At 40.6% G+C, this 17,486-nt stretch overlaps 1 protein-coding gene across 9 annotated transcripts in view; it reads right to left on the bottom strand.

The window, feature by feature from the left end:
- The window catches only part of GK (glycerol kinase), a 70,809-nt gene extending 53,329 nt beyond the window's left edge, over positions 1–17,480 (bottom strand). For all 9 annotated transcript variants that reach the window (XM_014531977.1, XM_014531982.1, XM_005884499.2 and 6 more), the window contains exons 1-3: positions 17,261–17,480; positions 6,948–7,021; positions 4,281–4,387 (exon numbers count right to left, since the gene is read on the bottom strand). In XM_014531977.1, coding sequence (XP_014387463.1) covers positions 4,281–4,387; positions 6,948–7,021; positions 17,261–17,338 — 259 coding nt within the window. In that variant the 5' untranslated portion in view covers positions 17,339–17,480. The remainder of the gene's footprint in view (positions 1–4,280; positions 4,388–6,947; positions 7,022–17,260) is intronic.
- Positions 17,481–17,486: the final 6 nt, after the last annotated feature.

The raw sequence follows: 17,486 nt of genomic DNA, 5'->3' as shown, positions 1-17,486 counted from the left end.
AATCAATGATTCTCTCTCATCATTGATGTTTCTATCTCTCCCTCTCCCTTCCTCTCTGAAATCAATAAAAATATATTTTTAAAAAAAGAGAGAAAGGAGAATGGGGAGCAGGAGGAGCAAGGCTGGGAATCAATGGGACATGGTTCTGATCCTCTTAATGACAGGAGGGGATGAGATTAATACACAGGTGGAGGGAGGAGCCTCAAGTAGGGCAGAAGGCTACGGTCATTTGCTCAAATGGGACCTAGAAAAAGCTGTATCACAAGTTTGGGGCACTATTCAGTAGAGCTCAGACTCTGAAGCCAGACTCCTGGGGTTGAAATTCTAATTCCTCTGCTTCCTAGCAGGGGGACCCTTGGTCTGTTTTATCTTCTGTTAAATGGGCATAACAGTTCCCACTTTACAGGATTTGCATGTTAAAACAGTGCCTGGCACATAGTAAGCACTCAATAAATGTTACTTACTGCTACTATTCATCGTCATCATTATTGAGGAGAGTGGATTAAGAGTTACAGAGAATGGGGACTAGGCAAAGCAGGAATGAATTCCCTGATAGTACTATGGGCACAACAGAGGCTAGAGACCTCAGTGGGACCTCGGTCACAGGTTGCTAAAGCGTACTACTGTGAATGTGACAACTTTACAATGGTGGCTAGGAATGAATTCATGGTCTACTAAAATCTCCCACTGCTCCCCACTACAGGCTGGCTGCTCCCTTAGCCACAATCCATGAGTCACTATTCTGTGTCCCTCATATTACCTTTATTGGCTCATTCTAACTAGGATTCAGAATGTAATCTGGAGCTATTTCCATTTGATTCGTTGGTCACAGGTTCTTCCCTGACCACTCCTTTCCCCTCTATCTTAATTCCTTTGTGCCAAGTGAAATTGTTTTTCTTACAAAGTCCAGTGAAATAGCTTCTCATACCCAGCCAGCGTGGCTCAGTGGTTGAGAGGTGACCTGTGAACCAGGCGGTCATGGCTCGATTCCTGATCAGGGCACATGCCCAGGTTGTGGCCTCAATCCCCAGTAGGGGGCATGCAGAAGGCAGCTTATCAATGATTTTCATCATTGATGTTTCTCTCTCTCCCTTCCTCTCTGAAATAAAAATATATTAAAAAAAATAAAACAAAGTTTGTGAGGTTATCAGTGTGGCTCAGGAAAGAGAGCACGGGACTGTGAGACAGGGGAGCTGTGATTTAATGTCATCTAACCACTGCACAGCCACATGATCTGCAATAAGTCCCTTTCCCTCATTTGCAGCTAGGTCTTAGTAACCGAAGATCCTTTATAGCATTAGCATTCTGTGATGTATTGTTCTATATAGGCAAGCAAAAGCTTGGTCCTTGGCAGAGCCAATTAATAAATTATCTGGCAGGGGTGGGGGTGGGGCATTGAGCACACTGGCTTGGTATGGAGGGGCTTGTGGACATTCTCTTCCTTGGCCATAGGCTGATAGTGCTGGGTCACTTTGGCTCAGCTATGGGTTTCACACTGGCCAGACAGGAGTGTAGAGCAGATAGAAGCATGTTCAATGTTCTTCCAGATCAGTTACTGCAAGTGAAAGACAAGTCACTTGGATTGGAATTGTATGTCATCTTCACATACACCACAAACAAGAGAAAAGGGAATGGTACCTGAGTGGGTACAGAAGGCCTGGAAGACCTAGCTGGTTTGGCCCAGTGGATAGAGTGTCGGCCTGCAGACTGAAGGGTCGCGGGTATGATTCCAGTCAAAGACATGTACCTAGGGTGCAGGCTCGATCGCTGGCCCTGGTCAGGGTGCATGCAGGAAGCAACCAATCAATGTGTTTCTCTCACATCGATGTTTTTCTTTCTGTCTTCCTCCCTTTCTCTCTCTAAAATTTAATGGGAAAGTATCCTCAAGTGAGGATCAACAAAATAAATAATAATAAAAACAAAAAACAGGGGGCCGATAAGTTGCCTACCTTACCTTTAAAGGAGGTAGAATGATGTCAAAACCATGGCAAATCGCCCTGGAATCTACATCCAATGCATGGCCACCTAGGTGATTTTGGATGTTTTGACATCAGAGTGTGCTGCTGAATGTCTCTTATATGTTCGCCCTGTTTAGACTATGAAAGCTGTGAGAACAATTCAAGGAAATGATCAACAATCACTTCGATGCACAACTCATCTGAAACTTGATGAATGCAACTCCAAAAAGTCTGAAACACTGCCACTTAGAGGGATAAAATGAGGTTAAGATATTAAAAAATGTCACCTGGCCAGCATGGCTCAGTGGTTGAGCATCGACCTATGAACCAGGAGGTCCCAGTTAGGGCATATGCCCGGGTTGTGGGCTCCTTCCCAGTGTGAGGCGTGCAGGAGGCAGCCGATCAATGATTCTCTCTTCATTGATGTTTCCATTTCTCTGTCCCTCTCCCTTCCTCTCTGAAATCACTAAAATATATTTTAACAAAATAGCAAATCTACATAAGGGTGTTTGTTTCTCTTTAAGAAGTCTACAATAACAGACATAACTATCTTATTGTTACAACTTTCCATTAATTTATAATTATTGATTATTGGATTCACATGTTTCCTCCACTTAACCGTTAGCTGCACAATACTATTTGTGTTCCATTGTTTCCCTAGCACACCCAGCACATAGGTTTGCTGAATGAATGGTTTGATTATGTTTGTCTTTTTTAGTGAGTTTTTAAAATATACCAATAGGGGAAAGTCTGAAAAAAATCAAAGTTTCATCTCAGGAATGCTGGTAAATCTCAGTGCCAAGAATGATAATGTGAATCTCAAGACACTGCCATCACCAACTGATGGTTTCACCCACCTTGAGTTGATGAAGAAAAATATAGCCCTTGGATGATGAACTTGAAAAGTTTAAACTACAAAGATATGGCGATTACCACATTATGCTCTACCCTTTACACTACTTTCTCAATTTTGGATGACTGGGTTATTTTTGTTCTCACTGTATAAATGATGCAAAGCCAAACTTAGGTAGTTTTTCTATTAAAACTACTAGGAATTAAAGAGATCTGAAATAGTCTAACACTCTCAAACCATTATTTTTAGGGAGATTTTACAAGCAAAGTGTTTTTATTTCAAACAACCTCCCCTCCCTCCTATTGCTCCTCATTCTAGTCTTTCTCCTCAGGAAATGGCATCCCTATCTATCTAAAAGCTCTAGCAAAAACCCAAGCATCATCTTCGACCCATCTTCCCCATCCTCTCTTTACTACTCTGACAGCCAATCCATCAAGAAGTTCTGGCCCGTTCTCCCCACCCTCACTGCCATCATCCTTTCTCTCAAAACTTCCACAGCAACCTCTACTGTGGTCTCCCTGTATCCAACTTAGGCCTCTACTATCCACTCTCCACACGGCTTCACATAGCAGTCAGGAAGTTGTCTTTAAACCACAAGTCAGATCCTGTCATCCCTTGAAACCTTTTCATGGCTCTCTGTGATCCTAAGAATAACATCCAAGCCCTAGCTGGTTTGGTTCAGTGGATAGAGTGTCGGCCTATGGACTGAAGGGTCTCAGGTTTGATTCAGGTCAAGGGCACCTTCCTTGGTTGCAGGCTAGATCCTGGCCTCTCCATCAGGGCGTATGTGGGAGGCAACTAATTGATGTGTCTCTCTCACATCAATGTTTCACTCTCTGTCTCTTACCCTCCCTTCCACTTTCTCTAAAAATCAATGGAAAAATAGCCTCGGTGAGGAAAAAATAACATCCAAACTCCTAAAGCCCTAGCTACTTCCCCGGTTTCAACTGCTATTGAAACCTCTTACCTATATACCCACCCTCACCCCTCACCCATCTTTTATTCCACTTTTGACATGCTGGCTTTCTCTTTGATCCAGGAATGTGCCACAAGCTTATTCCTACCTCAGGACCTTTGCATGTGCTGCTTCCTTTTCCTCAACTACTCTTCCCCCAAATAGTTGCATGGCTGGCCCCTTTTGGCCTGAGACCTCGGTAACAGTGTCATCTCCTCAAAGAGGCCTTCTCTGGCCATCCAATCTAAAGAAAGCCTCTCTAGGCACACCCTACCATAGAACAGTTTCATTTTCTGCATGGAACTTATCAATATTGAAATTAGCTTGTATTTGCTCTATTGTTAATGGTCCCCCCCCCCCCCCCCGCAAATAAAAGCTTCATGAGAACAGGGACCTGCTTGGCGCTGGATAGGTACTCAATTATGCGCCAAATAAATGAAATGAATGAATTAATTAATTAATAGATTTTATTGAGATAATCATACCACGGAGAAAAATATTCTATTAAAAATACCTTTTATGTTGGAAATGTCAATATTGAGTTGTTCAAGTTTCTCACATGTTTTCTCTATACACTCATAGACAGACATCAGAATTTCCTTAGGGTCTTGTTCCACCCATCTTTGAACAAAAGAATGCATTTGGTTAGTCCACAAGAAAGCAATACATTTATATCTCTAGAAATGTTCACTTAAGAGAGTGTGGCTGTTGCATAAATTAAAATCAGATGAGCAAAGCAAAGCATATTCAATACTCTAAAGAAATGATTTAAAGAAAAGCCTATTTTAACTTCCCTTACCTTTTTTTAATGTAAAAAGTTTATTGAGCTATAATTGATACAGTAAGCTGTGGAAATTTCATATGTACAATGGGCATATGCAAATACCCATGAAACCATCACAACCACCACCACATCCAATAATTAACATATTCATCATGCTCGAAAGTTGCCTCATGCCCCTTTGAAATCCCTCCTTCCTACCCTGCCAATTGCTGACTTGCTTTCTATTGCATATATTCATTTGCATTTTGATTATTCTTCATATAGTAATCAATCATTTGAAAGGAAGCAAGTAATAACAGGTCACAAAATAACAAATTTTCTACCTATTTTAAAATTATTTTTTCAAATCCAGTAAGAAATTAGTTCCCCAATTCTTTATATCCCCTGGGTTTGATAAATTGATAAAGCTATCTGCATGTTTCATTAGTCACTATTTCTTTCTTTTCTTAGTTATTTCTAAGTAGACTGATATCTACCTACCTATCAAAAGGAATTCTGAAAAGTCAAATAAGTATACTAATCTATTTTGCCATTTTTCCCCTCGAAATGTTTTGTTAGTATTTAGGGAAAATTGGAAATGTGTTCTAATAACTATGTCAAGTAGACAAGCAATTGGTCAAACCCAATTTTCAGACCCAATCCCAGTGCAATTTTGGTAAGGAACCAGGGCCTCGGAAGGTCGAAAGGCTCATAATAAATGATGAGGCAGAGAAACCTGGGAGAAACAATGGTGACTGAGGAAAACCCAAAAGCAGAAATGACACAAGCTACAAGAATCCTACCCTAGGATCTGCAAGTAGCAAGAGAGTTCCAAATGCCTTTCTTCTCTGCCTTCCTCAGGCCAGCCTAGCCTTCTTGAGCTTTGAGTTCTGTCTCTAAACTCTTTTTCCAGAAACCCAATCTCTCAACATATTTCTAATTTTCATCCCTCCAAGACACATGTATCCTCTCTCCAAATTGTACTGGGATCGGGCCTGTGGAGAGTCACTCTAACGCAGCTAACATATCAATAGCTTTTATTACGAAACAAAGGAATTCTTTAAAACAGAAAGAATTCATAGAAAGAAATTATAAAATTTGGTAGGACACCAATCTTTTCTCTTTCTTAAATTGAAGGAAACTTTATCGTGAAATGAACAGATCTAAAGTGCACAATTGGTTGAGTTTTAACAAATGTATACAACTCATCTAACCAACACCCCAGTCAAAATATGGAAAGTTTCCATCATTCTAGAAATTCTTTCATGGCTCTCTTATGTCAATCACATACTCCATGGGCAACAAATTTTTAGATTTGTCATTCTAAATTAGTTTAGCCTCTTGAATTTTAGATATAGCCATGCTGCATGCATTCTTTCATGTACAGCCTTTTCCACTTTCCATGATATCAACAAGATTTATCTATGCTGTAGCATGTATCAGATCACTGCTTAAAAAGTGCTGGACAGTATTGCATTGTTACCAATTCTACTGATGACAGACATTTGGGTTGCTTCCAGTTTGGGTTATTATGAATAAAGCTGCTATAAGCATTCATCTATAAGTCTTTCTTTAGTCATATGCTTTCATTGCTCTTGGATTAAGTCCTCCTAAGGTTGCAATGCAACAGAAGTATGGTTAATTTTATAAGAAACTGCCACACAATTTTTCAAAGTGGCTGTATCATACATATCATAAAATTTTAAACCAGCAATTTTCAACCTTTTTCATCTCATGGCACACATAAACTAATTACTAAAATTCTGCAGCATGCCAATAAATATTTTTTGCCAATCTGACAAAAAAATTAGGTATGATTTTGATTCATTTATTGTGTTGGCTGTTGTCATTTTTTAATTTGACAATCTAAGGGAAAAGAGGTCAGTGCCATTGACTAAATAGTCAGGTATTTCATGTTTTAAAAATTCTTGCAGCACGCCAGTTGAAAATGGCTGTTTAATATACTCAACATTCTATTTAATCACAATTACTACATATGAACATTACTGTAAAAAAGGACAATTTTAGTATTAGATATGTGAGTGCTTTTTAGAAAAACATATCTTTATTTAAAAAAACACACACACTCTAATGAGCAAACAGCAGTTGGGCAATGATGCAGACCCAGAATTAAAGGACTATAAAGTTAATGTAGGATTTCTGATATTTAATACATAATTGCTTTATTACTTTATCATCCACTTCTTTTCTGTCACTGAATTCCTAAGCCATCAAGTACCCAGATATTTTGCTGAGCTACCACGTTTTTGTTCATTTTCCTGACTAATACCTATCTCATCTCTCAAGTCTTCTTAGGAAGGTGTTTGGTCAAGTTTACTTTAAAAAGCCCCTGGGCAGGTGGGGTGAGATGGCCCAAGAAATGCGATATATGTTTACATATTAAATTAGGAAACATACCCTTCTCTTGGAAACTCTTGTTTTATTTCCACTTGATGATGACTAAGTAGTTCGGCTGTTTTTGAATTGAAAACCTGAAAAATATATTGCAATATTGTGTTCAAAATGCAGGCAAAGAGCAAAGGTGTTTAAAGTTATTCAGCAACTGAAGTTCTTATTTACGGATAGAAAAAGCCCAATTAGATGAAATGCCATAAGATGTCCTACTTTCTCTTCAAATAGAAACATAAAAGTTATAAGGTAGCTTCAGAAGTAACTTCCCTTTATATAAATAAAAAACTATTGAAGATAAAGCTAAAGAGGCAATTATTTTTTAAAAACAAAAATGGCTCCAGATGTAGGAGCCGACCAATTAATAGCATAGATTTTTCTTGAGAATAAGAAAACCAAGAATAAAAGAGCTGGCAAAACGCTGATAGTGATGGAGTAAATGGTCCATTTAGCATCCATCTGGGATGTGGAGACAGAAAGAGTCACAGATGCCTAAGCAGGGAAGCATACTGTGGGAATTCCTTTGAAGGGAAGTGCAGCAAATGCATCTAGCTCTTATAATAGACAAATAGGAGAAGTGTATCCTGGCAACCAGTTGAGGGCTCTCTGTGACATACTTGTCATGAATTGCTGACCCTTGATATAAAACAGTAAAACCCAAGGGATGAAAACTGACAAAGAAGGGCTTTACAATCTTCCACAAATTTAATACTACTGAAACACTTAAAAAAACTTAGCAAACTTTTTTCATCTGCTGTTGACCCATAAGTAATGCCCCTCCCTCCCCGTGCAGTGGGAAATCCAGGTATAACTACGCCCACATAGTTGGATTCCCAACCACAGAGTTGACCATTGAACAACGCAGGTTTGAACAGCGCGGGTTAATTGAACTTCTGCCACTTTAAAATAAATCCGTGTTGTTCAGGAGTCAACTGTATATTGTTTTCACCTGGGAGTACCTACACTTGAGTACCAAAGTACTTAGTCTTTTAGAGTAAAGATTCGTAGTTTCATTAAAGTTAACTTCCCAAATCACTGTAATTGCAGCAGTGGAGTCCTATCCAATTAGGGAAGAAGTGTTTCCATGCCTAGGTTTCCTGTGGGAGAAGATTACCTGCTCAATGAAAACTCAGAAACAGAAAGAAATAAGAGAAAATACCCGGCAAATTGCTGCTCCACTCCCTTCCCACCACACATACACCTCCTTTTTGGGAGGAAGTGATAAACATAATGAAAGCAAGAAGGCAAATTCTCAAGCCCTTTGAGGAGATAAAATATCTTACAAGTCAAAGGTTAACTTAACACATCATAAGTAAGGGGCACTTGGCAGAAGCCCATGTAATTCACAACTTAGCATTAGAGTATCTTTAGGATGCCTGCTCCATTTGTCTTATTTTATTTGCTGAAGCATCTCTAGGGCCTGGACTAGTGCCTGACAGAGTATTATTTTTTTAATTTTCTTTTTTTTCTGACAGTTTTAATGCTCAATAAATGTGTTGCATGTCTGAAAAAATATGGTCTATCACAGTGGTTCTCAACCTTCCTAATGCCGCAACCCTTTAATACAGTTCCTCATGTTGTGGGGACCCCCCCCCCCCATGCACGAATCTCATGCACCGGGCCTCTAGTTTGGATATAACAGGAAAGAGCCTGGACCTTCCTACTTCTTTAGAACACCTCTGATCAAGTAATTGAATTGATACCCCTCCCCCAGGAACTTTTCAGGTCATTTCACTATGGACATTCCCTTCCCTTTGCTGAGACCACATTTCATTTGCTGTGACTACATTCCATTATCTCCCTCCGGGTTTGCATAAAGAAGTCTCCGCCCAGAAAAAGCCCACCCAAAGTCCTTTAAAAGCCGCTGATTCCCGTCACTGGGGGCTGGAGCCATCCAGGCTCAGCCACCTGGTGTGTGGATGATCGAGTAAATTCGTAATCCCTCACCATTCTGGCCTCAACCTAACAGACACCACCTTTAGCTGTTTAGGACTTGACCCTGTGCACCACTCCCAAACTTGTCAACACTTTTTAGATTTAATGTTTTTAGACTCTGTGACTTTCTTAGTGCAACACCATCCAATAGCAATACAATGCAAGCCACATATGTAATTGTAAAGGTTCTCATAAAAAAAAAAAAAAACAGTAACAAGAGCCCTAGCTGGTATGGCTCAGTTGTCCCTGGTTCGATTTCCGGTCAGGGCACATACCCAGGTTGTGAGTTCTACCCCCAGTAGGGGAGCGTGTGGGAGGTACCTGATCAATGTTTTCCCTGACATCGTTGTTTTATTCCCTTTCCCTTCCTCTCTCTCTAAAACCAATTAAAAACTTTCTTTAAAAAGAAACAGGTGAAATTAATTTTAATAACATTTTAAGCCAATATAAAATTATCATTTCAATATGTGATCAAGATAAAAATTATTAATGGGAGCTTTTACACTTTTTTAGTACCAAGTCTTTGAAGTCTGGCCACAGAACTGGTTAGGACCTAGGTTGACTTCAGGTCACCCACCAACATCAGAAAAACTTTCCCTGCATCCAGGAATGCTGTAAAATGGCACACAATCCCCACCCCAGAGGCACATCCCCCTTAGGTATTAGTCTGGCTTCAACAGACCCAAGGCTTAGCTAAAGCTGTTAATGTCCATGTAAAACACAAAAACAAGAATTTTCCTCTCATCTAAGAGTAGGCTTTTTGATCCCTGCAGTCAAACTACCTGGGGCTTTTATTATCATCTTTTGTCTTTTTGGGGTCCCCTGACAGCTTTTAGGGGAATTTATCTTGAACATGGATCTTCACCCTCTAAAACAGTGGTTCTCAACCTTGGCTGCACATTAGAATCACCTGGGACTCTTTTTAAAATCCTGATTTCTGGGCCTCATCCTCCGGAAATTCTGTTTCTTTGTTGCTAATGTTGTGGCCCCACCCCATAACAAAAAAACAGAATTTCCGGAGGATGAGGCCCAGAAATCAGGATTTTAAAAAGATTCTAATGTGCAGCCATGGTTGAGAACCACTGCTCTAAAAGATCCCCAAAAGTTCCTTCCTTGGGAACTCTAGCTAGTTATATGTTCAAACATTTTTGGTCCTTCCTCTTTTGCCTTTTTAAATAAAATGGACCAACTTAGCCAAAACAATTTAAAACTTAAAGGGAGACCTTTAAGTTGATCTCAAGGCACCTCCCATCCCCCTTAAAGAGGAGGATTCCAAACCTCCCAGGGACAAGGAATCTCGCGCTTTGATTGATATGCAGAAGTTTCTGAGACAAATGAATTTAAAAAACAAAACAGCTCTAAGGATCCTAAAGGAACTTGTAGCATCTGAACTGACACTTTAAAATTTCTCACTGTTTCTCCTACCGGAAACCTGACAACATAGTTGAGAGGACTTAATAACTTTGAATCAGAAACTTGGCAAAATTAGGAGCTAAAGATTCAGAGCCTAATAAAATTTTTAGAAAGCCTCCTCCCCCAAGGTAAAATAAATTATGCATCCAGAGGGAAAGCAGCAAATGTGGAATGACGTAGTTGGGCCAGTAGGTCAACCTATGATGTCACTTGACTTACAAACAAATTCTTGGGGGAATAGAGAGCAGTTGTCCATATCTTACAAATCTTTGTGAAACCAGATATGCAACTCAAGAAGTAGTTCAGAGCCCACCTATTTTTACCATCAAAATAAAAAGATAAATGACGGTTATTTATGTGTTTGATTTTTAAAGCCCAAACTGCTACTCTGGCTCCAAGGCTCCCTGCCAAGAACAAATACAAATCTTAATCATCTTCTCCACAAATATTAATAAGAAAAAAATCTGAACAAATAAACTTATTCCAACTGTTGGGGCAGAAATATGAATCATGATCTGTTAACCGTGATTGTTGGCTGTAGTTATAAGAAATATTAATCATGCTCTGTTAACCGGGATTATTCCGTTCTGATTAGAGAAAGCACATTCTAACCTAACTGAGAGTAGTATGCCCCAGGACAAGGAAGTTAACCTTGGAATGAAGTCTATTCACATCGGAGAACTGCCTATGATCATGGAAAGATTAACCTTGTCATTGCCCTTTGCAACCCCCCAACCCACATTGCCTGTAATCTGTAACCATTATACCCATTCTTATTCCTTTTGCCTACTTCCCCAAGTAAACTTTGTCCTCCTACCCCATAAGCGGCTGACTCATGGTGGGGCGCAGAGCAGATTTTTGTGGATGACCTGCTGCTCTCCAACACTGCTGGGATAATTGGAATAAATGCTCATTAATGATTCAACCCTGTCTCTGCTTAACTGGCTCAAGTAGTGACAGGCAGCCCACACTCACTGCTTGTCTGATCTCACAACTGCTATAAATGAGTGGGGTTTTTGCCTTATTTTACCTGTCTCATGGCTAAACTTTTATTTATGACTAAAATTAAAAAAAAAAAAACACCTATCAGGTCTCTGGTAACATCTAGTATTAGTGTATGTATGTCTACCTCTGAGAGAATATTACTAGAATTGGTTTATAAAGAGTTAATTGGCTTAAATAAATTAAATGCTTATATTAAAAATTCTCAAAAATAGAAAACTAATCCAAATGCTATTTCAGAATCATGTAATACAAGAAAAAATATGCATATGTATTTTTTAATACTCACCCAATGACAGGCTTATTGATTTTAGAGAGGGGAGGGAGAAAACATTGATGTGAGAGAGAAACATCAATTGGTTGCTTCCAGTACAGCCCCGACCAGGGATTGAACCCGAACCTAGGCATGTACCCTGGCCAAGAATCGAACCCATAACCTTCCGGTTGGTATATGGACGATGCTCCAACCAACTGAGCCACACTGGCTAGGATGAGAAAATACTTTATATGAAAGCTGGTTTGAGTTTGGTTTGGTTGAATAGTCATGTCCTTAGAGTATCATCTTTAAGTATAATACTTTTATTCTACCTAGGCTTATTGGTCCAATAAGTCCATGTGTTCTCTGTCACAAAATTTGTCACCAAGGAAAATAACTCAGTGTGATGAAATTTCATAAGTAACTAAAGATAATTTTTGAGAACAAGTCAAACAAATAGATGTAGATGGGCTACAAAGTTTTTTAGTAAACTCAGCAGTAGTTATGTTTTATGGTAAGTTTACTTAGTTTCCCAAAATCTTTTGGTAACTTGAAACCTTAGAGTTTTGCCAAGTTTAATGATGAGTGAAGTTAAATTCACTGAATATGCAGATCATTTCCAAATATGATAAAATACTGAGACACTGTTAAAGAAAGAAGCAAAGTTATTCTTATTAAAAAGAACTTTCTGAAACAACACATGTCTTCTCTGTCTTAGAAGAGTAGTGGAGACACAAAATGCTGTCCTTATCCAATAACTGTCCTTTAGGCCCACCTCGCTCACTGTAAAATGTCAGCCATTCCCATCATAAACATGCACATTCATTTCCCCATCAGCCTACGCTTTTATGCCACACTCAGCTCTACTACGTGATAAGACAATTCTCAGGAATGTAAAGTTCCTCTCTAGGACACTCTACTACATAAATGTGAATGACTGAAGATAAAAATATGTTACATTGCAAATTTCACAAAAGGCATAATGGCATATTCCAACAAGCCCACAGAACATAGCAAACAGCACTGTATTTTTCTTCAAAATGAAATTGTATCAAATAGCTTATACAGACATCTAATACATCTACAGTTGCCAAATTTCCCTCTTTCCAAGACCCCCACAAGGTTTTCCTTCCTCGTCTTCCAAACCAGTTCTAATCAACACCATGGAGCCCTGTAGGACCCTCTGCTGAGGTCTGTTCACGTGATGAGCACCGACCACATGCCAGATGCTGTATTAGGCTTTGGAGAGGAATAAAAGACACCATTCTGTCCCTGAAGGAGCTCAAAATTGAAAGCTCCTGACACTTCTGTTTGTGAGAGACAAGAGGACAAAAGAGGGTGGCAGCTCTCTGGTGAGAACATGTTTTTTGCCATTTGTATAATGTGATGGGCAAGAAAGCAAACCAACTTAGTGGGGGGGGAAAAATCCCACAAAAGAATCACTGCTCTAGTTATCACAAGAGTGGCCTCATTCCAGCTGTGAATCAAATTAGTTTTTTACCAAATTTACTGTTCATTAGTCTCTGGCCCCTAACGGGTGCTTAATAAATATGTATTGAATAAATAAATGAAAGAAAGAAGGCGGAAATACATCCTTGAGCCTTATGAGGTCTCTAAGTATAATGAGACAACTGGGGCCAGGGCAGTGTTGCCTGCCAAAACAAGCATGGAACTACAATTCTAGTCATTCTTCGCAGATGCTGGCTATTAGAACGAAATGGTTACGCAACCATTATCCACAGTGACTACACCCGAGCCCAGCCCAGGACCCACGGAGTCACAAGATGGTCAAATCAGGAGTACTTACTCAAAGGCAAAAGTTTTGAGATATTGCAAAACTAAGCTCTAAGTATATTTTTTTGGTGAAGATTCATTTATGATCATAATCAGAACTGACACTTGAGTGACAGGTGGGTATGTGGCCTTTTCCAACCCCCCATCTTCCCTTCAACATACTCCAGGCAGCCAGGGAGCCAAGGCAGGAGTTAGGAGGACAGGCTTCTGAGTACTACAGACCTGGACTTGAATCCTAGTTCCACCAGTTACTCTGCAACCTTGGGCACCATCCCCAGCTCGGTCTAATTACCTGTGGGAAGGAGCTTACTAATACTACCAGCATCACAGTTGTTATAAAGATTAAATGAGATAATGCTGGAAAAGTCATCTATAAAGTACCGGACACATTTCAAATCACAACACATTCTAAGCCTTTGTTTTTTCTTTAACATTCAACTTAATGGGGGGAAAACAAGGTTACCCAATGAGAGAAGTTGACTGTTTAAGCTGCAACTTTTGTCTTATAAAGAAATGGCCCCTCCTTAAAACCTGTTACAGTAATTATCTTTCCAAGAAGTTGTTATTCGGCAATCTGAGTAACCATGTGCCAATGCAGTTCGCTTTCCTATGGGACAAGATGGAAATTTTTCCTTTAGTACAAAGCACATTCATTCATAGGTTGCCAAGAGTAATTCTTTTGATAACTGGAGGAAGAAAAGAATATATTTTAAAATTGCAGATCTACTACTAAAATAAAAGAAATTCAGTAATCAAACATACCGAAGTTAGGAAGTTTAAAGAGTTTTTTGACTAGGTAAAAACGATAACCAGAATTAAAATTCAGCTGACCTATTAAAGGTTAATCTGTATACAGTGTTCCCTCTAGACCAGTGGTTCTCAACCTTCCTAATGCCGCGACCCTTTAATACAGTTCCTCATGTTGTGGTGACCCCCAACTATAAAATTATTTTCATTGCTACTTCATAACTGTAATTTTGCTACTGTTATGAATTGTAATGTAAACATCTGATATGCAGGATGTATTTTCATTGTTACAAATTGAACATAATTAAAGCATAGTGATTAATCACAAAAACAATATGTAATTATATATGTGTTTTCCGATGGTCTTAGGCGACCCCTGTGAAAGGGTCATTCGACCCCCAAAGGGGTCGTGACCCACAGGTTGAGAACCACTGATCTAAGGGATGGCAGGCAGTTGAGCCACAATTTGGAGGCAGAGTAGAATTTTAAGAAGGTATGGGAAATGGGGGAGGAGACATTTCCATGGCATGAAAGACCATGAGTTAACATCACTAGCAGGGAAAGAGGGAGAAGAAAGCTTGGGAGGTTATTGGTCTTGTGAAAGTTGAACTGGATATGCAAATTGAATGAAAAATGTCCGGGAAATTATTTAAATACCTTTAACTTTATAAGCTTCCTTATGACAGTTCTTATCCACTGAAATCTTTGTGAGAAACTAAGCAATCATTTTTGAGTCATAATTACAACATGGAACAGTATGACTGGAACTCCTGGGAATCACCTTGTGATTGAAGCACTTATTCAGCAAATCTATTATCTGCATTTGGCAGGGAGTGGTTTAACAAGCTCTTTCCTTATAACCATCCCTGTCTTTGACTTTTCACAGGATCTCTAAGTCCTCTATCTACCTCTGAAGAATTCTTTCCTAGTTGTTTCTCAGGAATCATAAAACATGATTGGTCCACTTTCACACATCATCCTATAAGCAGGATGGGTATCTCCTGAATTTGCACCTTAGCTTGTTAATTGAGATCATGCCACACAGAGCCCAATAAACAGAAACTGGCTTTCGAAGGCTCATGTTGTTCATGTCACATACTGACATGATTGTGAGAATATGAAGTTGACGTATTCCTTCCCCACCAGTGCAGAAAGATGTCTCTTGGGCAACAGAATCCGAGGGACCAGGAACAAACTGCAGTAGATAAAGATCGCTGGGCTACAGGGAAAGCAAGAGCGAAGAGTCCAAAGGAAGATAAGCATAGTCAGGCTGGCTTCTAAAAAGCATTCATGGAAGGCAATGGCCTTTGAAAGCAATCACCCATGTTTATTTAGCCCCCACGGTGCTTTATGAACTAGTTGCCAACATTCCATAGGAAGATTACACTGAAAACTCGAGATGACCACCTTTTCTTAGAGAGTCTGAAGACCTGGCGACACTGGGCTTGGGTTCCTGTTTGGCAACTATAGACTCTAACCCCTTGGCCTGGGTCTGCTCTCTCCAGTCGGCCCTCCAACCTCTACCTGCCTGGCCCCTGCAGGCATTTTGTGTGGGCAGTCCTTGAGTATGGCTTCAAAACTCAACCCACAAATGACTCAGTATGTGTGTCTTAATGGTCTTTCTTCATTTTAAATACACAATGATGGCCCTGGACAGTTTTCTCAGTGGTTAGAGCGTTGGCACGCAGACCAAAAGGTTAGGGTTCAGTTCTAGCCAAAGGGCACACCTTGGTTGCAGGTTTGTCCCCCAGGGGCACATGCAGGAGGCAACCAATGAATGTCTCTCTCACATTGATGTTTCTCTCCTCTCTCTCTCTCTCTTTCTCTCCCCCGCCCACTCCCTTCTTTCCCCTCTCTGGTGGTGGGGATGTGGAAATCTATGGAAAAAATATCCTCAGGTAAGGATTAAATACACAGTTGATGATTATATATTTTATATATTAATCAAGTCCAGTTGGGCAGACTTTCTTACTTATGATTCAGGGTTACTATATAAACATTTATGAAAATAAGACAAAGTGAAACCTGCCCTGGGTGATCAAAAGATAAACAATGTAAGAGACTGTAGAACTATGTCTTGGCAGCACAAACTAGGGTAAGTCATGAAATAAGATTCAAACTAAAATTGCACTGAAAGCTTTCCAGTGTAGACAAGAGAGGAGTATCAAAATGAAGGCACATGTGAAGGTTTTAGTCAGTGGTCAGCTAAACAGAAGTTTGGAACAACATATACACTGTATGTATAATGTATAGTATACTAAAAAAGGTGCATGAAAAATGATTTGAGGTAAAGTAGTGAAGATGGAGCTAAATAATCATTAAATATTTACATCAACTTTCCAGGTTAGTCAAATATCCATTGAAGCATTCATGGGCTCTTAACCAACAACCATTTATTTAAATTATTTTAAAATTATCTTACTGAACTCAGTACAGATCACTTTAAGAGCAAGATTCCTAGCGGAATAGTCACTTGAATAGCACTCTGTTACGGTAAATAAAAAGAGAAACAGAATTTCCCTGTCACTTTATGCTGTGAAGCATGAAGTGGTTGTAACAGGCAAAGTATCAGAACTGAAATTTGCGAGTCTCCGATTGGTAAAGACAGAGTACTGTATTTTTCCGAATATGTTCTGCGCCCCCCACCCCACCCCCGGAGCATTGTACCTTCTACAATTTCTGTGGGAGAGGATGACAACGCATCATCGCTAATACTATATTTATTCTACTGCTCCAAAGGACGTTGTGTTAGGCTATCACAGCCGTGACACAGCTTTCCCCCCATCCAAGGACGTCCTGCGCCCCACAGGCCAAATGCTCCGGGGAAGACCGCAGCAGCGGTCCATGTGACCACCTGTCCCTGGCTGCAAGCGGGCAGCTCCGCACGGATGCTCAGCAATTCCTAGATCCCTTTGGAGGAGTTCCCCCATTAGGACGTGACCCGGCTCCACCACCGAGGCCGGGGCTGCTCAGTTCGGCCACCAGGGTCTCGAGAGGCCGAGGTCCCCCAAGTCCGCGTGGGACAGCTACAGCGTGGCAGGTCCTGCTTAGGGGGCCTTGGCCTCCTTCCCTTGCCAAGAGGCCAGGAGCCCCGGGATGGGGACGCTATAACCAATGCCGGCATCCCGGGGCTCCCGCGCCGGCTCAGCTCCTTAAATGTCACCCCGGGGCTCACCAAAAAGCGCGTCGAGCTGGTGCCCTGGTCCACTGCCCCAACCAACGGCCCCAAAACTGCTTTCTTCGCGGCTGCCATGAAACCAGCTTCGGGTCTGCTGGAGGTCGCGACTGGTTTCCCGGGTGACGGTGGCCAGCGGAGGAGGCGCAGAACCCAGTCCGGAGAGCGAGGCGGCGTGTGACCGCAAATCGACCAGACCCGGCACCAGGCAGCCCCTTTACGCGCG

This window comes from Myotis brandtii, unplaced genomic scaffold (assembly GCF_000412655.1).
Source record: "Myotis brandtii unplaced genomic scaffold, ASM41265v1 scaffold834, whole genome shotgun sequence".
NCBI classification, from domain to species: Eukaryota; Metazoa; Chordata; class Mammalia; order Chiroptera; family Vespertilionidae; genus Myotis; species Myotis brandtii.
The sequence above is the reverse complement of the archived record's forward strand: the minus strand, read 5'-3'. Positions and strand labels throughout refer to the sequence as shown.